Below are 27,861 nucleotides of genomic sequence, written 5' to 3' on the forward strand. Positions count from 1 at the left end.
AGCTCTATTTCGAACAATCCCACAGACACAAACTGCACGGGCAATTTCATCCGGTGGTCACGTTAGCGAAACGCGGCGATGGATTTGGATGACCGGGAGGAGGGGTGGTTGGTCGTCGTTAGAAATCGAACTTGGAGCTAGAAGTTCAACTCATGTGTAATTATCGTGGCTAGACAGATTTCGCTTTTCGTCATTCTCAAGCCCACATTGTGTTTTCAATGATGGAGGACGACGATTTAGTGTGCGAGTATGATTCCACCTGGGACACAGAGAGTGATGATGGAGACGACCCAGGAGAGAACCAAATGCGTCATTTAAACCAGGACAAAACTAAATCGTATTGGACATCAGGTTTAGTACGTTGCATTTCTATTTTTTCTTAATTTTGTGTAGGTAGCTAACGTCCGTTATAAAAATGTGTGCCTTAACAAGGTTCGCAAAAACTAGCACCAGGCCGCTATTTTAGCTAACAGCTAACATTAGCTAAATTGACAGCATGTTAAGTTAGCTAATGGGAGCTCTATATTGGGACGAAAAGAGCCTAACGTTACTCCTCAGTCCAAGGGCCTTACATGATTGTTCAATTTAAAGGGCAAATTGGCTCTGGTAGCCAAATACTCCATCTAAACGTGAATCGATTCTCAATTGCAGTACAGTTGTATAAATATAAATCCCTTTACTTTCATATCACATCCAAAATAATTTCACAAACGCAAAATATAGTTACTGTACACTAGTGGTGCATGGGGACTAATTCTAATTTTGCCAAAACATTTACAAACGGCCCGCCCAGCGAAGGAAAGGCGACTTGTGTAAAAAAATATATATTAGAAACAGTGACGTACACTCTGAATGACCTAAAATCATCAATCCCATATTGGTCTTTCAGTCAGGCCAACCCAAGCTGTACTGTGCAAGTAGGCTAATAGTAGGCCTACTATTGAAACGGATAAATGAGGCTGTCAACTGAGTCAGAAATGCACAGGTTTCAGATTTTTCCCACATCTTTTGTTTTGTTTTTGTTAACGCTCTGTCACACTTTATTTTTACAGAAATACAACAAAATTGTAGTGTTCTAATACCATAACTGTTTGAACTGCATCAGGAGACCACTTTTGAGGTCAGGGAAAAAATCTAAGATATTTAGATTTGAGTGCAGTTGCTTTGTAATTCAAGTGCGCAGGCACCTTGCACTGTTTGGTTAGCAGTGTTTCTGTTGTACATGAGATGGAGTTTGCAAAATAAATGGCCACTGGATTGCTGCAAATAATCATGCTATTCTGACAGGTAGGCATAGGCTACTTTGTAGCTGGTTAACATTTTTAATAGGGAAGTTTTTTTTGGAAAGCCTTTCCATCTACCAGAAGACTGCTAGGCCGATCATTTGCATTGCTATATTTTTTGACACCTGGATGTTTTACTTCATATTATGAGGCATGTCTTACCTTGCGTCAAAGTAGCCTATAGCCAAAATCCCACCATAGAAACTTTCTTTCATTGTCTAGCAGCCAAGGGCATTATCCTAGTCATATTAGCAACCCATGATAGTTGTTGCATCGTTAAATCCCCCCTACCGCTGTGTGTATATTGCTGCGCCTAAAATGTGAAGAAATAATAGTTGATCAACATTTTTTTGGTAAATATTCTGATCTGTTCCATCAGCCTTATTAATTGATATGGCATATACTTTTGTAAATAGTGTATGTTGACACCCCTTAAAATGAGTGAATTAGGCTATTTCAGCCACACCCGTTGCTGACAGGTGTATAAAATCGAGCACACAGCCATGCAATCTCATAGACAAACATTGGCAGTAAAATGGCCTTATTGAAGAGCGCAGTGACTTTCAACATGGCAGATAGCTAATTAGCACAGGTAACGTTAGTTCTCTTTTGTCCTTCTGTTTTCCGTAAACAAGCGCAGTAACATGGAAATATGGCAGTGTGGGATCCCTAACCCTATAAAGGTGTGCATCAATTTGAAAATATATATTTCTTGCTGATATGAAAGATACGGTCCTTATGCTTCCAAAACCGTACTGCAAGCGCTGCGTGTTAATGTTCAGACCGAGCGGCGCGGCGCTTAACAAAACTCCACTGTACTGAAGACCCCCATTCGTCCAATGACTCTTACAGTGCCTTCGGAAAGTATTCAGACCCCTTTACTTTTTCCGCATTTTGTTACGTTACAGCTTTATTCTAAAATAGATTAAATACATTTTAAAAATCCTCAGCAATCTACAAACAATACCCCATAATGACAAAGCGAAAACGGGTTTTTAGAAATGTTTGCAAATCTATAAAACAAAAAAACGTATTTACATAAGTATTCAGCCCCTTTGCTATGAGACTTGAAATTGAGCTCAGGTGCATCCTGTTTCCATTGATCATCCTTGAGCTGTTCCTACAATTTGATTGTAGAAACCGTCCACCTGTGGTAAATTCAATTGATTGGACATGATTTAGAAAGGCACACACCTGTCTATATAAGGTCCCACAGTTGACAGTGTATGTCAGAGCAAAAACCAAGCCATGAGGTCGGAGACAGGATTGTGTCGAGGCACAGATCTGGGCAAGGGTACGAATCACATTTACATAAGTATTCAGACCCAAGTACTTTACTCAGTACTTTGTTGAAGCACCTTTAGCAGCGATTACAGCCTCGAGTCTTCTTGGGTATGACGCTACATGCTTGGCACACCTGTATTTGGGGAGTTTCTCCCATTCTTCTCTGCAGATCCTTTCAAGCTCTGTCAGGTTGGATGGGGAACGTCGCTGCACAGCTATTTTCAGGTCTCCAGAGATTTTTGATCGGGTTCAAGTCCGGGCTCTGGCTGGGCCACTCAAGGACATTCAGAGACTTGTCCCGAAACCACTCCTGCGTTGTCTTGGCTGTGTGCTTAGGGTCGTTGTCCTGTTGGAAGTTGAACCTTCCACCCCAGTCTGAGATCCTGAGCACTCTGGAGCAGGTTTTCATCAAGGATCTTTCTGTACTTTGCTCCGTTCATATTTCCCTCAATCCTGACTAGTCTCCCTGCCGGTGAAAAACATCCCCACAGCATGATGCTGCCACCACCATGCTTCATCGTAGGGATGGTGCCTGGGTTCCTCCAGACGTGACACTTGGCATTCAGGCCAAAGAGTTCAATCTTGGTTTCATCAGACCAGAGAATCTTGTTTCTCATGATCTGAGAGTCTTTAGGTGCCTTTTGGCAAACTCCAAGTGGCCTGTCATGTGCCTTTTACTGAAGAGTGGCTTCCGTCTGGCCACTCTACCATAAAGGCCTGATTGGTGGAGTACTACAGAGATGGTTGTCCTTCTGGAAGGTTCTCCCATCTCCACAGAGGAACTTTGGAGCTTTGTTGGGTTCTTGGTCACCTCCCTGACCAAGCCCCTTCTCCCCCTATTTGCCAGTTTGGCTGAGCCGCCAGCTCGAGGAAGAGTCTTGGTGGTTCCATACTTCTTCCATTTAAGAATGATGGAGGCCACTGTGTTCTTGGGGACCTTCAATAGCAAAGGGTCTGAATACGTAAGTAAGGAATTTCTATTTTTTAAATTAAATTTGCAAAAATGTCTAAACCTGTTTTTCGTTTTGTCATTATGGGGTATTATTGTGTGTAGATTGATGAGGGGGAAAAAATAATTTAATCAATTTTACAATAAGGCCGTAATGTAACAAAATGTGGAAAAAGTCAAGGGGTCTGAATACCTTCCGAATGCACTGTATAACGTTAAAGGAAAAGTTTACCCAAAATCCAGAAACTCCCAAGTGATTCCGTATTGATACTAGTTCAATACTCAGTGGAGTTTGCCCCCTCTCCCTGGATTGCAGAACTGAGACAGCTGCAAAAATGGGTCATGTGACTTGTGATGTTGCTGGACTCTGCTCCATTGTCAGTGAATGCATGATTCACAGATCCGCGAACTGTGAACAAATTCATTGTTTTATTGAAAGCTTACGGGCCGAATTAGCTATTTTTGTAAAAAGTACTATCGGTTTTCAGTCAGGATTTTTTTTATTTTACACCTAAAATATTTGAAATTATTTTTGTATCATTTTATGTAGCCGACTGCCACAGCAGTGGAGATGGGTAACAACTGGGCCCTTGTGGGGGAAACCCTGCTCACAATATGCCCTTATGGAGCTTGATGTCACTTGTTTTGTGACCCGTTTTTGTAGCAGTCTCAGTTCTGCAATCCAGAGAGGAGGAGAGGGCAAACTCCACTGAACTAGTTTAGATGTATGGAATCACTTTGGAGTTTCTGGATTTTGGGTAAAATTGGGTAAAACGTTAGCTCTTGGGAAGATGGGTTGCCACCAACACTTTCTACCAGTGAGCTGAAGTAGCGTGTACTTGATTTGTACTGTAGATTGAACTAAGTCTCTAAAAGGCTTGCTAGGCCAGGTAGCTAGCTAAACAGATGCGTGAATATGATGAATACCCAGGGAGAATGTCAATTGCATACTCCTAGCATTTGCTCTCCTCGCCTCCTTCTCAAAACCCATTGGAGGAGAAGATCAGAGGGGAGGGACCTCTGGCTTTCTCATCCAATGGGTTTTGAGAAGGACGTGAGGAGTATGCAATTTAGATTCTCCCCCAGTCTCTCTGTCAGTGGTGACCACCAACCAGGGCGCCACGCAGAAATTTAGCAGGTAGACAGTGGAATGTGTAGAATGTGCAAACAAACTGTGCTGCTGTGTGGACCTGGTTCAGGTTGCCCCTACACTGTCGTCCCTTTCTGCAACTGACCAAACAGGGAAACTATGGGATGATGCTTGTCTCCTCTTTGTTTCCATTGACTTGACACCCAGGTCAGTCTTTTTAGGTACACAAAAACCAATAAATTGATTTCTGCCAAATGTAACATCCAGTATCTCTGATGTACCATGTCTTTCAGTGGTCAAACACGTGTTCCAGAAACATGAGGGCTGCGAAGGACATGCAGAACTACAGACGAGGGTATCCTGTAAGTCTAAGGGCTCTTGTTATTACACATGAATAGGGCCTGGTGTTTTTGTTGTCCATGTGAACTTGACAGGAAAAGCATTGGTTCCTAGTAAGCCTAGCAAGGCTAACCTGGGTTTACCAAGACCCAATTTTTCCTGATCAGGGAAAACTCCAGGCCCTGCACAGATTATCTGCTTACATCTAGACATCTGACTGTGTTGTTTCTGTGTTTCTCCACAGAATCTAACAGATGATGAATGCTCAGAAGAAAGAATGTTTAATTTAAAATTCTATCTCAATGAATACCCTTCCTCCCCTGATGGTAGGTCACTTGCTATTCATCCAAGCAGTTTTTAATGGCTATAAAATGTGTGTAATGATGAGTAATCACATATACAATACCTTGCAAAAGTATTTACACCCCTTGGATTTCTTCATTTTATTGTGTTACAAAGTGGGATTAAAATGTATTTAATAGTTGTTGTTTTTTTGTCAACAATCTACTCCATACTCTGTCAAAGTGGAAGAATATATATATTTTTAAAAGATTCATACAAATTTCATAACTAAAATATAGTTGTTGCATAAGTATTCAGCCCCTTTTATTTAGGCAATCCTAAATAAGCTTGAGAGTAAAATTTGACTTAACAAATCACATACAGTAATAAGTTACATGGAATAATAGGGGTTGACATGATTTTTGAATGACTAACCCTTCCTCTGTCCCCCATACATACATCTGTAAGGTATTGAATTTAAACTACAAAGGACAGGGAGCTTTTCGAAAGCATCATAAAGAAGGGCCGTGATGGGTAACAATAACAAATCAGACATCTCTTTAAGCATGGTCAATTTAATAATTATGCTGTGGATGATGTATTAAACCACCCAGACACAGTTGTCTTTCTGAACTGAACTGAGCTGCAGGAAAGGAATTAAACTGCTCAGGGATGTTCCTATGAGGTGATTTTAAAACAGTTCTGTATATATATTTTCTGTTGTATTTTTGACTTTATGTTTTGTTTACCCCATATGTAACTCTGTTGTTTTTATCGCACTGCTTTGCTTTATCTTGGCCAGGTCGCAGTTGTAAATGAGAACTTGTTCTCAACTGGCTTACCTGGTTAAATAAAGGTGAAAATAAAAGGCTGTGATGGGAGAACTCGGGATGGATCAAAACATTTGTGGTAACTCTACAATAATGACTTAAATGACAGAGTGAAAAGAAAAATACAAATATACAGAATAAAAAATATTCTAAAACGTGCAACAAGGCCCTAAAGTAATTTTGCAAATACACTTTTTTGGCCTAAATGCAAAGCCTTATGTTTGGGGCAAATCCAACACATCACTAGCTATGTTTCCATTAACTTGTCCAGTGATTTGTTGTTGTGATATTTAGAAAGTTTGCATAGAAAATAGAGTTGACAGTTGCTTGCTAGGGTGCATTTCCATTTTAATGATCTTCTATCGGTTTAAAAACAGCTGGACGTAATGACATCACACACACACACAAATACCTACAGCGTTGAATAAAAATGGGTCACTCCTATCCAGGATCCTTAGGACATCCCTAACTTTAACCCTTAACCATAACCCTGACCTTAACCATCTTGAATTTCAACTTCAATGGGGTAGGGACGTCCCAAGGATTCCGGATAGCACAGACCAATACAAATGTAGTGATTGAAGTCTTTCCATTACCATTTAGGCAAATGCGCATTAATAAATTGGCAACAGCCTGTATGCCCTCCCACCTATCTGTTTCATGTCTCAGGTAGCCCGCGAAAGCCAGCATAGAATGCAATAATTTACTAATAGGCTATTACCATGTTCGAATTGTCATGTGCCAACATATCTCCACGGTCCGTGCCGTGGGGAAACTTGTACTCCTGTAGATCTGAAATAATTGGATGGTGAAACTTGCTAGCCAACCAGAAAAGCAAGGCGAAGCAATTCAGGCATTCCTGAAAGTCAGGACAATCCTTGTCCTGTAAAGAAATCATTTTTATAGGAAAAAAAAAAAAGATTTTGCAAGCTGTAGGCATTTAGAATTAAATGTGGAGTGGAGCTTTTATACACTGAACAAAAATATAAACGCAGCATGTAAAGTGTTGGTCCCATGTTGTTTAATGAGCTGAAATGAAAGATCCCATGAATGTTCTTATGCACAAAAAGCTTATTTCTATTTAATTGTGTGCGCAAATTTGTTTACATCCCTGTTAGTGAGCATTTATCCTTTGCCAAGATATGCCACACCTGACAGGTGGATGGACTATCAAGAAGCTGATTAAACAGCATAATCATTACACAGGTGCACCTTGTGCTGGGGACAAAAGGCCACTCTAAAATGTGCAGTTTTGTCACACAATGCCACAGATGTCTCACGTTTTGAGGGAGAGTGCAATTGGCATGCTGACTGCAGGAATGTTCACCAGAGCTGTTGCCACATAATTTCATGTTAATTTCTCTACCATAAACCGCCTCCAACATTGTTTTAGAGAATTTGGCAGTACGTCTAACTAGGGTCGTGGCGGTCACGAAATTCCGTCAGCCGGTAATTGTCAAGAAAATAACTGTCGGTCTCACGGTAATTGACCGTTAATTAACAAACACATTTAGCATCTCCTGGTTTCCACACACAGCCTACAAGCCACCGATGCTGACCTTTGGAACATCTACAAGTCTAATAAATACATGTAATATAGCCTTCACAATAAATCCATTATTTATTTTAGACTGGTCTAAAGAAGCATGATATGAAGAAAATGTAGTCTATTTCGGAAGAACAGAATAGCAGTGAGGGGAAAAAAGTATTTGATCCCCTGCTGATTTTGTACATTTGCCCACTGACAAAGAAATTATCAGTCTATAATTTTAATGGTAGGTTTATTTGAACAGTGAGAGACCGAATAACAACAAAAAAAATCCTGAAAAACGCATGTCAAAAATGTTATAAATTGATTTGCATTTTAATGAGGGAAATAAGTATTTGACCCCCTCTCAATCAGAAAGATTTCTTGCCCCCAGGTGTCTTTTATACAGGTAACGAGCTGAGATTAGGAGCACACTCTTAAAGGGAGTGCTCCTAATCTCAGTTTGTTACCTGTATAAAAGACACCTGTCCACAGAAGCAATCAATCAATCAGATTCCAAACTCTCCACCATGGCCAAGACCAAAGAGCTCTCCAAGGATGTCAGGGACAAGATTGTAGGCTGGAATGGGCTACAAGACCATCGCCAAGCAGCTTGGTGAGAAGGTGACAACAGTTGGTGAGATTATTTGCAAATGGAAGAAACACAAAAGAACTGTCAATCTCCCTCGGCCTGGGGCTCCATGCAAGATCTCACCTCGTGGAGTTGCAATGATCATGAGAACAGTGAGGAATCAGCCCAGAACTACACGGGAGGATCTTGTCAATGATCTCAAGGCAGCTGGGACCATAGTCACCAAGAAAACAATTGGTAACGCACTACGCCGTGAAGGACTGAAATCCTGCAGCGCCCGCAAGGTCCCCCTGCTCAAGAAAGCACATATACAGGCCAGTCTGAAGTTTGCCAATGAACATCTGAATGATTCAGAGGAGAACTGGGTGAAAGTGTTGTGGTCAGATGAGACCAAACTCGAGCTCTTTGGCATCAACTCAACTCGCCGTGTTTGGAGGAGGAGGAATGCTGCCTATGACCCCAAGAACACCATCCCCACCGTCAAACATGGAGGTGGAAACATTATGCTTTGGGGGTGTTTTTCTGCTAAGGGGACAGGACAACTTCACCGCATCAAAGGGACGATGGACGGGGCCATGTACCGTCAAATCTTGGGTGAGAACCTCCTTCCCTCAGCCAGGGCATTGAAAATGGGTCGTGGATGGGTTTTCCAGCATGACAATGACCCAAAACACACGGCCAAGGCAACAAAGGAGTGGCTCAAGAAGAAGCACATTAAGGTCCTGGAGTAGCCTAGCCAGTCTCCAGACCTTAATTCCATAGAAAATCTGTGGAGGGAGCTGAAGGTTCGAGTTGCCAAACGTCAGCCTCGAAACCTTAATGACTTGGAGAAGATCAGCAAAGAGGAGTGGGACAAAATCCCTCCTGAGATGTGTGCAAACCTGGTGGCCAACTACAAGAAACGTCTGACCTCTGTGATTGCCAACAAGGGTTTTGCCACCAAGTACTAAGTCATGTTTTGCAGCGGGGTCAAATACTTATTTCCCTCATTTTAAAATGCAAATCAATTTATAACATTTTTGACATGCATTTTTCTGGATTTTGTTGTTATTCTGTCTCTCAATGTTCAAATAAAACTACCATTAAAATTATAGACTGATCATTTCTTTGTCCGTGGGCAAACGTACAAAATCAGCAGGGGATCAAATACTTATTTCCCTCACTGTATACTCTGAGTTGTCCTGATCTGGCTATGGCTGTGGGCTACACTAGTTCATTTAGCAGACAAGATTTGCTTAGAATTCCGTGGCATTATTTTATAGTATGAAGAATACAATTTGAACAGCTGAATAAAATCTAAACAATATTTTCTCCAAACGATTTGAGGGAGTGCGCACATGCGGCTATTCTGTGTTGAGCGGTTAACGAAGAAATAGGTATTCCTATATGCTTAATTTAGAGTTATTAATGTAACTTTAGTTGTTATACAAATGTTGGGCTATATGTTTATATTTTTTATACATTGTAAGGCTGTACAATGCGACTAATGATGATTTTGAAAAAAGTTGCTTGAAAGGCATAAGCTCTGCTTTGTTTTTTGCGCAGGCTGTACACACTACATCAGTCACTCATTCACAATTTGACAAGCACTTGATAATGCCTAGAATTTCACGGCAGCATCCCCTTTGTGTGGCCGTAATGCACCCTAAAAAAATCGATGCCTTTTGCGGCCAGTGGCCGGTGTGCCCTTCTCCCTGAGTGCTGCGCGCTACATCACGTGATCGGGTCTTTCTCACAGGCTACAAGTGAAGACAGACACATCGGGGACGCAACTGCGTGCGTCCTTATCCAATTCCGAGGTGCATATTGAAGATATTGGAAGAACTGTCCACATTTCGTTTTTGTCAGCCAACAAGATGAGTAGGACTAATGAAAAGCAAAAGCACTAGCCTATGTCAATCTACTATCCCCCATAGTACAAAGGTCAACCTATTCTATTCTGTGCGAGAAATTAATATTCCAAACATAGTCTGTGACAGTTGTGGGATGCGATAGATCCCAAATTAATCCAACCACTAGCATCAACAAAAAAAAATTTATGCAATGTGGCTGACGCTACAGATCAGAACGTTTAGCTTAAAATGTTGATAAACTATTAGGCTATTTCTTCACATTATAAGCGCAGCAATACGCACATGGTAGTAGGCTATAAGTGTGAATGTTCCATTAGCAGAAAACACCATTATCAAAAGTGACCGCAAATGCAATTATGCATGTAATGCTTTTATTATAAATGTGCCGTTTTATGGTGAATTAATTATCTTCCCCAAACTTGAAACTCACACGCTGCTTATGTATGCCAGTTAGGCTCTACACCCCTTTGTAAAGCGGATTAATGTGTTTAATTTTAAGAAGTTATTTGGCCACTTTAGTTGTGATCCAAACCTTATTAAAACATACAGTGGGGAGAACAAGTATTTGATACACTGCCGATTTTGCAGGTTTTCCTACTTACAAAGCATGTAGAGGTCTGTACTTTTTATCATAGGTACACTTCAACTGTGAGAGACAATCTAAAACAAAAATCCAGAAAATCACATTGTATGATTTTTAAGTAATTAATTTGCATTTTATTGCATGACATAAGTATTTGATTACCTACCAACCAGTAAGAATTCTGGTTCTCACAGACCTGTTAGTTTTTCTTTAAGAAGCCCTCCTGTTCTCCACTCATTACCTGTATTAACTGCACCTGTTTGAACTCGTTACCTGTATAAAAGACACCTGTCCACACACTCAATCAAACAGACTCCAACCTCTCCACAATGGCCAAGACCAGAGAGCTGTGTAAGGACATCAGGGATATAATTGTAGACCTGCACAAGGCTGGGATGGGCTACAGGACAATAGGCAAGCAGCTTGGTGAGAAGGCAACAACTGTTGGCGCAATTATTAGAAAATGGAAGAAGTTCAAGATGACGGTCAATCACCCTCGGTCTGGGGCTCCATGCAAGATCTCACCTCGTGGGGCATCAATGATCATGAGGAAGGTGAGGGATCAGCCCAGAACTACACGGCAGGACATGGTCAATGACCTGAAGAGAGCTGGGACCACAGTCTCAAAGAAAACCATTAGTAACACACTACGCCGTCATGGATTAAAATCCTGCAGCACACGCAAGGTCCCCCTGCTCAAGCCAGCGCATGTCCAGGCCTGTCTGAAGTTTGCGAATGACCATCTGGATGATCCAGAGGAGGAATGGGAAAAGGTCATGTGGTCTGATGAGACAAAAATAGAGCTTTTTGGTCTAAACTCCACTCGCCGTGTTTGGAGGAAGAAGAAGGATGAGTACAACCCCAAGAACACCATCCCAACTGTGAAGCATGGAGGTGGAAACATCATTCTTTGGGGATGCTTTTCTGCAAAGGGGACAGGACGACTACACCGTATTGAGGGGGAGGATGGATGGGGCCATGTATCGCGAGATCTTGGCCAACAACCTCCTTCCCTCAGTAAGAGCATTGAAGATGGAGTCGTGGCTGGGTCTTCCAGCATGACAACGACCCGAAACACACAGCCAGGGCAACTAAGGAGTGGCCCCGTAAGAAGCATCTCAAGGTCCTGGAGTGGCCTAGCCAGTCTCCAGACCTGAACCCAATAGAAAATCTTTGGAGGGAGCTGAAAGTCCGTATTGCCCAGCGACAGCCCCGAAACCTGAAGGATCTGGAGAAGGTCTGTATGGAGGAGTGGGCCAAAATCCCTGCTGCAGTGTGTGCAAACCTGGTCAAGACCTACAGGAAACGTATGATCTCTGTAATTGCAAACAAAGGTTTCTGTACCCAATATTAAGTTCTGCTTTTCTGATGTATCAAATACTTATGTCATGCAATAAAATGCAAATGAATTACTTAAAAATCATACAATGTGATTTTCTGTTTTTTTTTGTTTTAGATTCCGTCTCTCACAGCTGAAGTGTACCTATGATAAAAATTACAGACCTCTACATGCTTTTTAAGTAGGAAAACCTGCAAAATCGGCAGTGTATCAAATACTTGTTCTCCCCACTGTATAGGCCTATGGGCTAGGCTACATGAGGTGTGTGACTATGATTTAAAGAAGTTGCGCAAAAAAAGGCATTGTTTCTTATGCTGGGCATCATTCACAAGTGATAGGCTAATATTGTAACCCATCAGACTATTCTTGATTTAATCTTGTCTTTACATATACTAAATAATATGTGTAAAATTTGTTTTGATTTAGAATGGACCATTATCATGCACCTGTATCGAAACGGGGCAGCGGGAAAAAATACATGTCATATATGCACTTAAATAGCGAATGGAGGACGCTTTTCCCTGTGGTTTATTTTCATGCCAGCCAGGTAGGCTATACTCCTGTTGTAAATATAAGCAATGTGCTTAATATTAGGAAAGTTGAGAAATAAATATAGTAGGCCTAGCCTATAGAAAGCTCATCCTCCTCTTTTTAATAGAGGAAATCACTCTGTTTTCTCACGCAATTGCATAGCCTATTGAAGTGTTGCGCAACATGCTCTCATTAAGTGTTTGATTTAGATTTACGAATACATTTGCATTGATGTCAAAGTGATTAGAGGGACAACATTTTAAGTTTTTACATTTTAGTCATTTAGCAGACGCTCTTATCCAGAGCAACTTAGTTAGTGCATACATTTTCATACTGGCCCCCCGTGGGAAACGAACCCACAACCCTGGCGTTGCAAGCTCCATGCTCTACCAACTGAGCTACAGGGGACTACAGAGTGCAGAGTACCAGGCAGTTAGCAAGTTTGGTAGGCTACTAATGACCATCAGCAGCATCAGAGCTTGGAGAAGCCTAATTACCGTGATTAAACGGTCACGTGGAATTTGACTGCCTTCATGACTCGTGACCGTCGGTGTGGCGGGAGTACGGTCACCGCAACAGCCCTACGTCCAACCGCACAGCACATGTATGGTGTCATGTGGGAGAGCAGTCTGCTGATGTCAACATTGTGAACAGAGTGCCCCATGGTGGGGTTATGGGATGGGCAGGCATAAGCTATGGACAACGAACACAATTGCATTTTATCCATGGCAATTTGAATGCACAGAGATGCCGTGAAGAGATCCTGAGGCCCATTGTCGTGCCGTTCATCCGCCGCCATCACCGCATGTTGCAAGCATCTGTACACAATTCATGGAAGCTGAAAATGGCCAAGTTCTTCCATGGCCTGCATACTCACTAGACATGTCATCCTTTGAACATGTTTGGGATGATCTGGATCGCCGTGTACGACAGCATGTTCCTGTTCCCGCCAATATCCAGCAACTTCGCAAAGCCATTGAAGAGGATTGGGACAACATTCCACAGGCCACGAACAACCAACTAACCAACTGATCAACTCTATGCGAAGGAGCTGTGTCGCGCTGCATGAGGCAAATGGTGGTCACACCAGATACTGACTGGTTTATCTGATCCACGCCACTACCTTTTTTTTATTAATGTGACCAACAAATGCATATCTTTATTCCCAGTCATGTGAAATCCATAGATTAGGGCCTAATTTATTTATCTCAATTGCCTGATTTTCCTTATGAACTATAACTCAGTAAAATCTTTGAAATTGTATGTTGCGTTTTATAATGTTGCTCAGTATAGTTACGTGATGACATCACGTGCCCTGTGTACTTTCAAAATTATTCGGCAATCCATCATTTATTTGAAGAACAGTTTCCATCTGTCACAAATAAAATTTGACAAAAGATAAATCCACCCCTGTCAAAAGGATTTAAAAATCTTTATATCTTCCGTTTCCATGACACAGGTTGCAAAACAAATGATTAGCAACATTGCTTTTGTTGAATAAACCTGGGTCAATGACAACCTGCCTACTGAGTAATTGCCTCCTTATTTTCAAGCATGGTGGTGGCTGAATCATGGTATGGCTTGACATTGGCAAATACTGGGGAGTTTTTCAGGATAAAAGGAAACGGAATGGAGCTAAGCACAGGCAAATTCCTAGAGGAAAACCTGCTTCAGTCTGCTTTACACCAGACACTGGGATAATAATTCACCTTTCAGCAGGACAATAACCTACAACACAAGGCCAAATCTACACTGGAGTTGCTTACCAAGAAGATGGTGAATGTTCCTGAGTGGCCAAGTTACCGTATTGACTTAAATTTGTTTAGAAATCTATGGCAAAACTTGACATTTGCTGTCTAGCCATGATCCCCAACATCTTGACTGAGCTTGAAGAATTTATGAAAATAATAATGGGCTAATATTGTGCAATCCAGGTGTGTAAAGATCTTAGGCCCCAATTCTGACCAGAGTTAAGCGCGCGTAAATGGAACGGAATTCCCTTTTTATGTACTTTTCTCTCTCCATTCCGTTTACATTTCTTTCCTCTGTCACGTCCTTGTAAATTGTTCCTGAGGGTCACTAGCATTAGTAGATCATATTAGGCTAACAGTGTGCAATAATTTGGGACATGTAGCCTATTTGAATCATTATGGAACTCTGACCACACGTAGCAGGTTAAACCTGGAGCCTGTCGTGCAGTTCCATGATTGGTGAGAATTAGGGTAGATTTTATAGGATTATTGTTTAACCCCTATTGTACACTTTTTTTTTATTTTCTTCTTTTTAAAATATTTTCTGGATTGAACTTGAATATGTCAACTTTCAGGATTAATCAAAGCACTATTTTTATTCAATGTAGTTCGCTTGGGTACTTGGTTGGGACAACGCATGCACTGGCAGGCAAGCTGCAGAAGGACGGGCAAGCTATTCCCTATCATTTCAGTGCAAATTTGACGGCCAACTAGCTGAAAATGTTTGAGGGTTTATCTAATGTTCCTTTGTTCGATTTTAGCTCATCTTGCTCTGGCTAGCATTAGTTGTTGATCTTGTTGATGTGCATATAGGGAAAGATAGGCTACCTTTTTTATGGTTGTTTGATCAATAGGACTGTAAAGTTCCCAAATGTAAGCGGACTCCCCGTGGTTTGTAGCCACATATTTGCAGAAATCCATTCAAGTGTATTTTGTGGCTTTTGTTGAATGCGTTCTAATGATCTAAAGTCTGCGCTGTTGCAACTGCTTGTAAACACACAGTCCAGTTCAAAGTGAATGATGGCAGGCCCTTGTGGCAAATGGCTTGTTTGCAGTAAGTCCTACTGTACCTCTGATTGGCTATGGTGCACCGGTCTACGTAGACTCCGGTCCTGGATTATCCAAATGCACGGCCGCGTTCCCACTCTATATTGCTATAGAGTTTTCACAAATGCCTTAGTATACGTAAATCCCAAACTTTCTAATAATTTATGAAAATGTGAAAATGACCATATCTAAGTGCTCGCTTGTCAGAAAATGTGTTTAAAAGGTGTAATTCTTCCTGGGGGTGTCTATGAACAGATTTTATTAAGATTTCAGTTCCACTTTAAGATAATTGTACTGAAAACCCCATTGAATGAAAACTCCACAAGTTTTCATTCAACCCTCCCAGCAAGTGGGAGGGTTTTCAGCGGTTGAATGAAATATATTCCGATAGCGCAAGTTAGCCACACCTGCAGATCGCATTACACGACTGAAAAGGTAAGTCTGAATACCAAATACTGAGAAGTGCGTAGGAAAGGCATGTGTAGGAAAGGGATAAATTCCTAAATCGTGATAGGGCCCTTAGACTTACCCAAGAAGACTCCGCTGTAATTGCTGCCAAAGGTGTTTCTAACATGTATTGACTCAGGGAGTGGAATACCTATGCAACAACTATATTTTAGGTATTTCATTTATATGAATCTTTTTTCTTTTTTTTTCTTCCACTTTGACATTAGACTATTTTGTGTAGATTGTTGACAAAAAATTGCAACTAAATCCATTTCAATCACACTTTGTAACACAATAAAATGTGAAGAAATCCAAGGTACTTTTGCAAGATACTGTATGTAATGCCCTCTGTGTATTTTTGTTTAGACATTTTAATCGAGTCATTTCATAAAGAATGGAGGACTGACTATAAGAGGTTGGAGAGAGTTCACTCCTACATTCAGTGGTAAGTATGGTCCTAAATGCTTTGCTTCTGTTATGGGCTAGTTGTATTTATATCTAATGTATCTGGACATCCAAAAAGGCCCAATTTTAAAACTCACGTACGACAGCAAGTTTCAACCAGAAGCAGGCCTAGATGTAGAACATGTTGTTTACTTTAGGTCAGGGATGGGCAACTGGCGGCCTTTTGTAGGCCTGTGGACCAATTACATTTATATACTTCTTTTTTTTTTGGGGGGACCCTCAGTCGGTGTCTCAACTTACTGTTGAGAGTTAAAATAATAGAATGCACAAGACGCAATTTCGAAATTTGTTTGTGCATCAGCAGTCACTCAATTAGCCGATATCAGCAAAAATAAAATTGGTAAGTTACTCTAGCGGCCAGCTATCTAAACTTGTAGTAGGCATAGTCGAATTACCGACCTGGGTGGGGCCCCTTTTGATAATCAGTTATCATGTTAAAAACTGCAAACATTTGCAACCACCCTATGCATTGGTGATTTTAGCATGTAAATCTTGGTGGGGCAAGCCACTACACTACATAACACAACAATAACAAATATATTAATTGCACTATAACGGTGACAAACGGTGCCCACAAACTGTTAGGGCCTACATAATGCTCTCCCAACAGCAGAGCTTTCTTTTCAGCACCATGTAGTGAATCCTTACCACTGCTACACCTGGCTATCAGCGGAGCCTTGTCTGGCAGCGAAACAAAAAAAACATAGCTGATATGGCTGATTTGCTTAAACAAATGTGGTTTCTACTGACAATTGAGATGTACAAACAATGGCATAAGGGGACGAAGAGCGGATAATTTTGATTCAAGACATTAATGAGCAAGCTTGGACGGACTTAGTCAATATAACTATTTGTTCAGCACTTTTGAAATGACAGAATTCAGAATATGAGCCGTTCTTACAGTATTCTCCCTGTACACCAAGTCAGAACCATAGGATAAATAAAGGAGGCATATAAGGAGACAATGAAAGCTCTTACAATATTCAATGATTACATTTCTCTAAAACAGACTATAGGCTACATGTGCACGTCCAAGTCAGAACAGTAGGCTAAGTTATGAGGGGGGAAAGGGACAAAATTATTAGGGTGAGGCACATGGGCTACTAGTATTACTTTCTTAGCTACAGTATACATATCTCCCTGGCATATTACATAATTTATGCCGCAGGATACAATACATTTTTGTGCTCACTTGAACAGGAAAGTGGTGCGGCGGTCCTTCTTGTGGGCAAATTTTGTCATCAAAGTCTGGCATTCTCTGGATTTATGGTGCTTTCAAGACAACTGGGAACTCTGAGGGGGGGGAAAAAACAAGGTCGAATCATGACGTCAGTGATCTTCAGGTCCAAGCTCTACCCGAGTTGGATGACCGTTCAAAACGTATTTTCCCAGTCAGAGCTAGTTTTTTTCAGAGTTCCCAGTTGTCTTGAACTCACTGAAGTCTGAGATTTCCCAGTTTCGAGTTTCCACTTGTTTTTCAATGCAGCAGAAGTCGTGCTGGATTGACAGTATAGCCAATGTATTCAACCTTTTCTGGCCCTTTTAAGCTTGGAAAAAAGACCCTTAAACCCAGACTTGGACAACACGCCCACTCCACTGAATAGCAGGCTAGTGATTGCTTTGCCACGCTTGCAGTTAGCCACTGATTCCTTCCAAACCACTAATTGTTGAATTTGCGATTTCCAACTTGTTGTGTAATGTTTATGGCCGATGAGCACCGATACGTTTTATCTATAATTTCTCTTCATATGACAAGATTGAAAAGGATTTGCCAGTAGATTGTCGACTTGATTCATGATGACTGCTTGCTAGCTAAGATTTTGAAAGTATGATGTTGACATGATCAGTCCAATCAAAGCTACGGTAGATATAACATGATTTGGCGCTATTTTATCTGTGGCCAATGACCTTGAGTCTTCTTGGATGGGCACTTCTAATGTTACTCTATGGCAGCACCCAAGGGGCTTGAATTTGAGCTCTCCCCGTAGATTTTGCGGCGACATAGTGTCCCCATGAGTGACAGAACACTGAGCCAATCACAGAACACTGAGCCAATCACAGAACGCTGCCCCACCACAGAAAGCACTGAGCTAGGCTGAAACGCCTCCATTTTGGAGCTGCCTTACTCAAGAAAGCAAAAAAGAAACCATATTTGTATGCGGCTTTATTAACTCAATTATTATACGTTTTTACATTGTTTGCAAACTGAAATGTGACATGTATTAATGCCAAAATAACATGCAAAACAGGCACACAAATACATACATACATGCATACGAATACAGTGCATTCGGAAAGTGTTCAGACCCCTTCACTTTTTCCACATTTTGTTACGCTGCAGCCTTATTCTAAAATGGATTAAATTAGTTTTTTCCCTCATCAATCTGCACACAATACCCCATAATGACAAAGCAAAAAACAGGTTTTTAGAAATGTTTGCAAATATATTATAAATTTAAAACAATAATACCTTATTTACTTAAGTGTTTAGACCCTTTGCTATGAGACTCGAAATTGAGCTCAGGTGCATCCTGTTTCCATTGATCATCCTTGATGTTTCTACAACTTGAGCAATCAGAGGAACAAAGCAAAAACAGGTTTTTAGAAATGTTTGTGTATCAAAAATAAATAACTGAAAATACATTTACATAAGTATTCAGACCCTTTACTCAGTACTTTGTTGAAGCACCTTTGGCAGCAATTACAGCCTCGAGTCTTCTTGTGTATGGAGCTACGAGCTTGGCACACCTGTATTTGGGGAGTTTCTCCCATTCTTCTCTGCAGATCCTTTCAAGCTCTGTCAGGTTGGATGGGGAGCGTCACTGCACAGCTATTTTCAGGTCCGGGTTCTGGCTGGGCCACTCTCAAGGACATTCAGAGACTTGTCCCAAAGCCACTCCTGCGTTGTGGAAGGCTACCCGAAATGTTTGACCCAAGTTGAACAATTTAAAGGCAATGCTACCAAATACTAATTGAGTGTATGTAAACTTCTGACCCACTGGGAATGTGATGAAAGAAATAAAAGCTGAAAGAAATAATTCTCTCTACTATTATTCTGACATTTCACATTCTTAAAATAAAGTGGTGATCTTAACTGACCTAAGACAGGGGATTTTTACTAGGATTAAATGTCAGGAATTGTGAAAAACTGAGTTTAAATGTATTTGGCTAAGGTGTATGTAAACTTCCGACCAACTGTGTGTATGTATAATGAGAGAGAGAGAGAAATTAGCAGTTTTATAGCTAATTTCAAGCAATTCTACACATTTTGGCGACCCGTCATTCAGGACAGTTGGGGCTCTAGCAAAAACATTTTTTAAAATAATAATATATATGTTTTTATTATATACAGTGAGGGGGAAAAAAGTATTTGATCCCCTGCTGATTTTGTATGTTTGCCTACTGACAAAGAAATGATCAGTCTATAATTTTAATGTTAGGTTTATTTGAACAATGAGAGACATAATAACAACAACAAAATCCAGAAAAACCCATGTCAAAATTGTTATGAATTGATTTGCATTTTAATGAGAGAAATAAGTATTTGACCCCTCTGCAAAACATGACTTAGTACTTGGTGGCAAAACCCTTGTTGGCAATCACAGAGGTCAGATGTTTCTTGTAGTTGACCACCAGGTTTGCACATATCTCAGGAGGGATTTTGTCCCACTCCTCTTTGCAGATCTTCTCCAAGTCATTAAGGTTTCGAGGCTGACGTTTGGCAACTCAAACCTTCAGCTCCCTCCACAGATTTTCTATAGGATTAAGGTCTGGATACTGGCTAGGCCACTCCAGGACCTTAATGTGCTTCTTCTTGAGCCACTCCTTTGTTGCCTTGGCCGTGTGTTTTTGGTCATTGTCATGCTGGAATACCCATCCACGACCCATTTTCAATGCCCTGGCTGAGGGAAGGAGGTTCTCACCCAAGATTTGACGGTACATGGCCCCGTCCATCGTCCCTTTGATGCGGTGAAGTTGTCCTGGCCCCTTAGCAGAAAAACACCCCCAAAGCATAATGTTTCCACCTCCATGTTTGACGGTGGGGGTGGTGTTCTTGGGGTCATAGGCAGCATTCCTCCTCCTCCAAACACGGCGAGTTGAGTTGATGCCAAAGAGCTCGATTTTGGTCTCATCTGACCACAACACTTTCACCCAGTTCTCCTCTGAATCATTCAGATGTTCATTGGCAAACTTCAGACGGGCATGTATATGTGCTTTCTTGAGCAGGGGGACTTTGCGGGCGCTGCAGGATTTCAGTCCTTCACGGTGTAGTGTGTTACCAATTGTTTTCTTGGTGACTATGGTCCCAGCTGCCTTGAGATCATTGACAAGATCCTCCCGTGTAGTTCTGGGCTGATTCCTCACCGTTCTCATGATCATTGCAACTCCACGAGGTGAGATCTTGCATGGAGCCCCAGGCCGAGGGAGATTGACAGTTATTTTGTGTTTCTTCCATTTGCGAATAATCACACCAACTGTTGTCACCTTCTCACCAAGCTGCTTGGCGATGGTCTTGTAGGTCTACAATCTTGTCCCTGACATCCTTGGAGTGCTCTTTGGTCTTGGCCATGGTGGAGAGTTTGGAATCTGATTGATTGATTGCTTCTGTGGACAGGTGTCTTTTATACAGGTAACAAACTGAGATTAGGAGCACTCCCTTTAAGAGTGTGCTCCTAATCTCAGCTCGTTACCTGTATAAAAGACACCTGGGAGCCAGAAATCTTTCTGATTGAGAGGGGGTCAAATACTTATTTCCCTCATTTAAAATGCAAATCAATTTATAACATTTTTGACATGCGTTTTTCTGGATTTTTTTGTTGTTATTCTGTCTCTCACTGTTCAAATAAACCTACCATTAAAATTATAGACTGATCATTTCTTTGTCAGTGGGCAAACGTACAAAATCAGCAGGGGATCATATACTTTTTTCCCTCACTGTATATATAATTTTTTTATAGAGCCCCAACTGCCCTGAATGATGGGTCACCCTATGGCAAAATGTGTAGAATTGCTGGAAATTAGCTATAAAATTGCTAATTTTTCTCTCCACCCAATGGCAAAATGTGTACAATTGCCACCCACGAACCACTGCGGCCCCTCATGATGAGTTCTGTTTTTTTGTGGCCCCACCCCCATCAGTTGCCCATCCCTGTTTTAGGTAGTAATGCTGTTATAATGTGGTATTATACTTTATTACCTTATGAATAGGCCTATAATTTGCCTGACAATGATAGCAGCACAGTAATCTTATCAAGTGTCAAACTTGCAATAAACTGTCAATCACTCACATTTTGGCACTTTGCCATAGCACGGAGCAGTGAAATATCAACAGGAACGCTATCACAAAAAATACTGATACAACATCAGTGAAGCGATTGCACTGTGCTATTAACTTTAATTTTTTTTAAACATTTTTAGTCATTTAGCAGACGCTCTTATCCAGAGCGACTTACAGTTAGTGCATACATTTTTCATACTGGCCCCCCGTGAGAAACGAACCCACAACCCTGGCGATGCAAGCGCCATGCTCTACCAACTGAGCTACAGGAGGGCCTATTATTATTGATATTGGCATGGGTCCTCAGATCCTCAAAGTTCTACAGCTGCACCATTGAGAGCATTCTGACTGGTTGCATCACCGCCTGGTATGGCAACTGATCGGCATCTGACCTACACAGGGTAGTTCGTACGGCCCAGTACATCACTGGGGCCAAGCATCCTGCCATCCAGAACCTATATACTAGGCGGTGTCAGACTCCAGTCACCCAAGTCATAGACTGTTCTCTCTGCTACCGCACGGCAAGCGGTACCGGAGCGCCAAGTCTAGGTCCCTTGATGACAGCATTGCACACTCTTGGCATTCTCTCAACCAGCTTCACCTGGAATGTTTTTCCAACAGTCTTGAAGGAGTTCCCACATATGCTGAGCAATTGTTGGCTGCTTTTCCTTCACTCTGCCTTCCGACTCATCCCAAACCATCTCAATTGGGTTGAGGTCGGGGGATTGTGGAGGCCAGGTCATCTGATGCAGCACTCCATCACTCTCCTTCTTGGTGAAATAGCCCTTACACAGCCTGGAGGTGTGTTGGGTCATTGTCCTGTTGAAAAACAAATGATAGTCCCACTAAGCCCAAACCAGATGGGATGGCGTATCGCTGCAGAATGCTGTGGTAGCCATGCTGGTTAAGTGTCCCTTGAATTCTAAATAAATCACAGACGGTGTCACCAGCAAAGCACCCCCACACCATTACACCTCCTCCTTTACGACACAGAAATCATCCTTCACCCACACGCGTCTCACAAAGACACAGCGGTTTGAACCAAAAATCTCAAATTTGGACTCCAGACCAAAGGGCAAGTTTCCACCGGTCTAATGTCCATTGCTCGTGTTTCTTGGCCCAAGCAGGTCTCTTCTTATTATTGGTGTCCTTTAGTAGTGGTTTCTTTGCAGCAATTCGACCATGAAGGCCTGATTCACACAGTCCCCTCTGAACAGTTGATGTTGAGATGTGTCTGTGACTTGAACTCTGAAGCATTTATTTGAGCTGCAATTTCTGAGGCTGGTAACTCTAATGAACTTATCTTCTGCAGCAGAGGTAACTCTGGGTCTTCCATTCCTGTGGCGGTCCTCATGAGAGCCAGTTTCATCATAGCGCTTGATGGTATTTGCGACTGCACTTGAAGAAACTTTCAAAGTTCTTGAAATGTTCCGTACTGACTGACATTCATGTCTTAAAGTAATGATGGACTGTCGTTTCTCTTTGCTTATTTGAGCTGTTCTTGCCATAATATGGACTTGGTCTTCTACCAAATATGGCTATCTTCTGTTTACCCCCCTACCTTGTCACAACACAACTGATTTGGCTCAAACACATTAAGAAGGAAATAAATTCCACAAATTAACTTTTAAGAAGGCACACCTGTTAAATGAAATGCATTCCAGGTGACTACCTCATGAAGCTGGTTGAGAGTGGTCCAAGTGTGCAAAGCTATCATCAAGGCAAAGGGTGGCTATTTGAAGAATCTCAAATATAAAATATATTTTGATTTGTTTAACACTTTTTTGGTTACTACATGATTCCATATGTGTTATTTCATAGTGTTGATGACTTCACTATTGTTCTACAATGTAAAAAATAGTAAATAAAGAAAAACGCTTGAATGAGGAGGTGTGTCCATACTTTTGACTGGTACTGTGTGTGTGTGTGTGTGTATCTATGTTGGGGTCACTTAGAAATGTCCTTGTTTTCCATGAAATGAGTTTGAATAGGAAATATAGCAAAATGAATGGGAAATGTAGTCATTGACAAGGTTAGAAATTATGATTTTTAATTGAAATAATAATCGTGTCCTTCAAACTTTGCTTTCGTCAAAGAATCCTCCATTTGCAGCAATTACAGCCTTGCAGACCTTTGGCATTCTAGTTGTCAATTTGTTGAGGTAATCTGAAGAGATTTCACCCCATGCTTCCTGAAGCACCTCCCACAAGTTGGATTGGCTTGATGGGCACTTCTTACGTACCATACAGTCAAGCTGCTCCCACAACAGCTCAATAGGGTTGAGATCCGGTGACTGTGCTGTTCACTCCATTATAGACTGAATACCAGCTGACTGCTTCTTCCCTAAATAGTTATTGCGTGGTTTGGAGCTGTGCTTTGGGTCATTGTCCTGTTGTAGGAGGAAATTGGCTCAAATCAAGCGCTGCCCACAGGGTATGGCATGGTGTTGCAAAATGGAGTGATAGCCTTCCTTCTTCAAGATCCCTTTTACCCTGTACAAATCTCCCACTTTACCACCACCAAAGCACCCCCAGACCATCACATTGCCTCCACCATGCTTGACAGATGGCATCAAGCACTCCTCCAGCATCTTTTCATTTGGTCTGCGTCTCACAAATGTTAATCTTTGTGATCCGAACACCTCAAACTTCGATTTGTCTGTCCATAACACTTTTTTCCAATCTTCCTCTGTCCAGTGTCTGTGTTCTTTTGCCCATCTTAATCTTTTATTTTTATTGGCCAGTCTGAGATATGGCTTTTTATTGCAACTCTACCTAGAAGGTCAGCTTCCCGGAGTCGCCTCTTCACTGTTGACGTTGAGACTGGTGTTTTTGCAGGTACTATTTAATGAAGCTACCAGTTGAGGACCTGTGAGGCGTCTGTTTCTCAAACTAGACACTAATGTATTTGTCCTCTTGCTCAGTTGTGCACCGAGGCCTCCCACTTCTCTTTCTATTCTGGTTAGAGCCAGTTTGTGCTGTTCTGTGAAGGGAGTAGTACACAGCGTTGTACGAGATCTTCAGTTTCTTGGCAATTTCTCGCATGGAATAGCCTTCATTTCTCAGAACAAGAATAGACTGAGTTTCTGGCCATTTTGAGCCTGTAATCGAACCCACAATTGCTGATGCTCCAGATACTCAACTAGTCTCAAGAAGGCCAGTTTTATTGCTTCTTTAATCAGCACAACAGTTTTCAGCTGTGCTAGCATAATTGCAAAAGGGTTTTCTAATGATCAATTAGCCTTTTAAAATGATAAACTTGGATTAGCAAACACAATGTGCCATTGGAACACAGGACTGATGGTTGCTGATAATGGGCCTCTGTACGCCTATGTAGATATTCCATCAAAAATCAGCCGTTTCCAGCTACAATAGCCATTTACAACATTAACAATGTCCACACTGTATTTCTGATCAATTTGATATTTTAATGGACAAAAAAATTGCTTTTCTTTCAAAAACAAGGACATTTCTAAGTGACCCCAAACATTTGAACGTGTGTATGTGTGTAAAGTCTCCTCGTTATTGTTATTTTATTGTGTTACATTTTGTTTTATTTAGTAAATTATTTTCTTAACTGCATTGTTGGTTAAGGGCTTGTAAGTAAGCATTTCACGGTAAGGTCTACACCTGTTGTATTCGGCGCATGTGACAAATAAAATGTGATATGTAGCAATCTCAAGTTGTTATAATCCACTGTTGCTCTCAGGTTGTTTCCACTGCGGGAGCCAGGAGTGAACTACATGGCCTCTGAGCTCACCAAGAAGGAGATCCAGGTGAGTACTTCACCATAACGTTTTGCTTGATCTTTGTGGTGGAGCACTGATGTGCAAGTGTAGTTAAAGGGTACAATAAAGCACTGTGAAATGCCCCTTCAACAAAATGAGGTGTGTTGAATGAAACAGTAAGCATTGGGTGACTTGTCGAAGGACTCCCTTGGGTCTAGTAAGCAGACGAAGCTTTGATGTGAATGGAGCTTTTCCTCCATCAAAGTGATGATGATGATGATCTCTGTGCTCTTGTCCGACTGTGTGATCAGGCCTTCCGGGAGAGCGAGGAGGCCAAGAAGAGGCTGGTGGAGTCCTACGAGCTCATGCTGGGGTTCTATGGCATCCAGCTGGTCAACAAAGACACAGGCGAGGTCAAACGTGCCGACAACTGGAAGGAACGGTTCGCCAACCTTGAACGGTGAGTTGCTGAATCCATGTCTTGGCCAACTTTACAGGGTGTGGTTTCTTAGGACCATGTTAAACCACTTATGACCATTCTTGGACCAATTTCTAAATGAGAAACACTCATTTCCTTGTGTCTTAGTTGTTAGGTGTTCACTGTGTGAATAGGGGTCCTCCATCTAAATATTGGTTGTGTTTTCTCTTGTCCCCCCCCTCAGGAACATGCACAATAACCTTCGCATCACGCGCATCCTGAAGAGCCTGGGGGAGCTAGGCTTTGAGCACTACCAGAGCCCGCTGGTGCGCTTTTTCCTGGAGGAGACACTGGTCAAGAAGAACCTGAGCAGCGTCAAGCGCAGCGTGTTTGACTACTTCCTATTTGCCGTGCGTGACAAGCAGAAGCGCAAAGAGCTGCTGCGCTACGCCTTCCAGCACTTCGAGCCCAAGGACAAGTTTGTGTGGTGCCCCCGAAAGATCCAGAAACAGCTGAAGAAGGCAGAGAAGGGGAACGGAGAGGGAGGGGAGGAGGGCCGCCCACGAGCCAAGGCTAGAGGATTAGAGGCTGGGGGAGCCCAGAAGGAAGAGAAGGGTGTCACAGAGGAGGTGACGGAGACGGCCAAGTTGACTGATGAAGCAGTGAGTAGTGACCGAGATAAGCAGGCCGAGGGGTCTTCTGTTGATCCTCCTGGGCCAGCGGTCTCCTCAGAGGACTCTGAACCACTGGGAAACGGGAACCGTAATGATACTAACAATGTTGACATGGACCATTCAGGCAGCCCAGACCCTGAGTCTGTTAAAGGAGACCACAGTATGGAGGAAGGACTCAAAGAGAACAGTCAAGCCAAGGACAGCATCCAGAACTCAGTCCATGTCAAGCCAGCTGCATCTGAAATGGAGTCTGAGAAGTTGGAGCAACCGACCAAGAAGAAAAGGGAAGGTCACAAGGGCGTGCCTAGCAACAGGCGGGAGGAAGGCACGGTTGTCCACAACAACAACCACTCCAATCAGATGAGCCTGTCCGTGACATCATCCCACAAAGCCAAGACTGATGATCCCAAAAAGAATTCGCCCAAAAAGAATTTGACCAAAAAGGATTCGCCCAAAAAGGACTTGACCAAAAAGGATTGGCCCAAAAAGGACTTGCCATCGGACTCCTCAGAACGAGGTGAAAAACACCCAAGGACTGACTTTAGTGATGTGACTGATAATAACGCAGTGCCAGTGGGTGGGGAGAACACAGAGAAAGCTGTAAAGGGCCAGACAAATGGGAAAGAAGTAAAAAATGAAGTGGAGGTGATGGATGTGGAATCCACCTACCAGCCAAGTTCAGACCAAGACATGGGATCTTCCTGAAGGAAGGAAGGAAGGAAGGAAGGAAGGAAGGAAGGAAGGAAGGAAGGAAGGAAGGAAGGAAGGAAGGAAGGAAGGAAGGAAGGAAGGAAGGAAGGAAGGAAGGAAGGAAGGAAGGAATCAGAGGCAGACTAAAGGGACATATGTTCACTTATGGCCAATCCCAAAATCGACCCCATCAGATAATATAGGTATAAGCCATATGGTAAAAGCTCCATCTTGCTGTCTAATAATGTAGGCTAGATGGAATTCTCTCCATATTGCTTACACATTTCCAATCCTCTCAGAATGGCATACATTCTGACTTCTACAGAAATGCCTATGAAGTAGGGTCTGGGTGGTTTCCACTGATTAACAGTACATTTTCAGGCCTTATTATATTAACATTTACTGTCCTCAGTGTTCACATTAGAGTGGGTATGTTATTTTTGTTGGTATGGATTACTGAATTTATTTGTTCACGTCTGAAATTGTGTTGTGACAGGGAAGGGGATTATGGTAATGACTGCGATCAGTTCTCCATGGTTGATCAGTTCTCCATGGTTGATCAGTTCTCCATGGTTGATCAGTTCTCCATGGTTGATCAGTTCTCCATGGTTGATCAGTTCTCCATGGTTGATCCGGCAACTGCAAGTAGTTAGGAGCTTTGTACTGAGGAGATTGATAAGGAAAGTCTGTAATTAGAGTTAACATTGAAATTATTAATTACATATCACACAATGAATTTTTGCTTGCTTGTTACAACTTTACAGTCATTTTGCACAAAAAAATAAAGACATTTGGAAATATACTTTGTATCTAGTATGATGTATCATGTGTCCTTGTTCAGATGAGTGTTATTTTTTTTACTGAAAGCCCATACTGTGAAA

General features: G+C 41.9%; 1 protein-coding gene across 1 annotated transcript; it reads left to right on the forward strand.

Moving 5' to 3' along the window:
• Window positions 1-27,782, forward strand: LOC121545425 (opioid growth factor receptor-like protein 1). The gene is made up of 7 exons (XM_041855952.1): window positions 1-356; window positions 4,900-4,968; window positions 5,190-5,271; window positions 16,095-16,173; window positions 25,180-25,246; window positions 25,510-25,658; window positions 25,861-27,782. Exons 1-7 carry the CDS (start codon window positions 219-221, stop codon window positions 26,993-26,995), a joined length of 1,719 nt encoding a protein of 572 aa, XP_041711886.1. The 5' UTR covers window positions 1-218; the 3' UTR covers window positions 26,996-27,782.
• The last annotated feature ends 79 nt before the right edge of the window (window positions 27,783-27,861 follow it).

This window comes from Coregonus clupeaformis, unplaced genomic scaffold (genome assembly GCF_020615455.1).
Source record: "Coregonus clupeaformis isolate EN_2021a unplaced genomic scaffold, ASM2061545v1 scaf0012, whole genome shotgun sequence".
NCBI lineage: Eukaryota > Metazoa > Chordata > Actinopteri > Salmoniformes > Salmonidae > Coregonus > Coregonus clupeaformis.

What these genes read in the sequence shown, in the direction of transcription:
- LOC121545425 (XM_041855952.1), top strand. Translation starts at nt 219, where the DNA reads ATGATGGAGGACGACGATTTAGTGTGCGAGTATGATTCCACCTGGGAC. An exon ending in ACTACAGACGAGGGTATCCT is followed by an intron (nt 4,969 to 5,189) that starts GTAAGTCTAAGG and finishes GTTTCTCCACAG; the next exon opens with AATCTAACAGATGATGAATG. An exon ending in ATACCCTTCCTCCCCTGATG is followed by an intron (nt 5,272 to 16,094) that starts GTAGGTCACTTG and finishes ATTTTTGTTTAG; the next exon opens with ACATTTTAATCGAGTCATTT.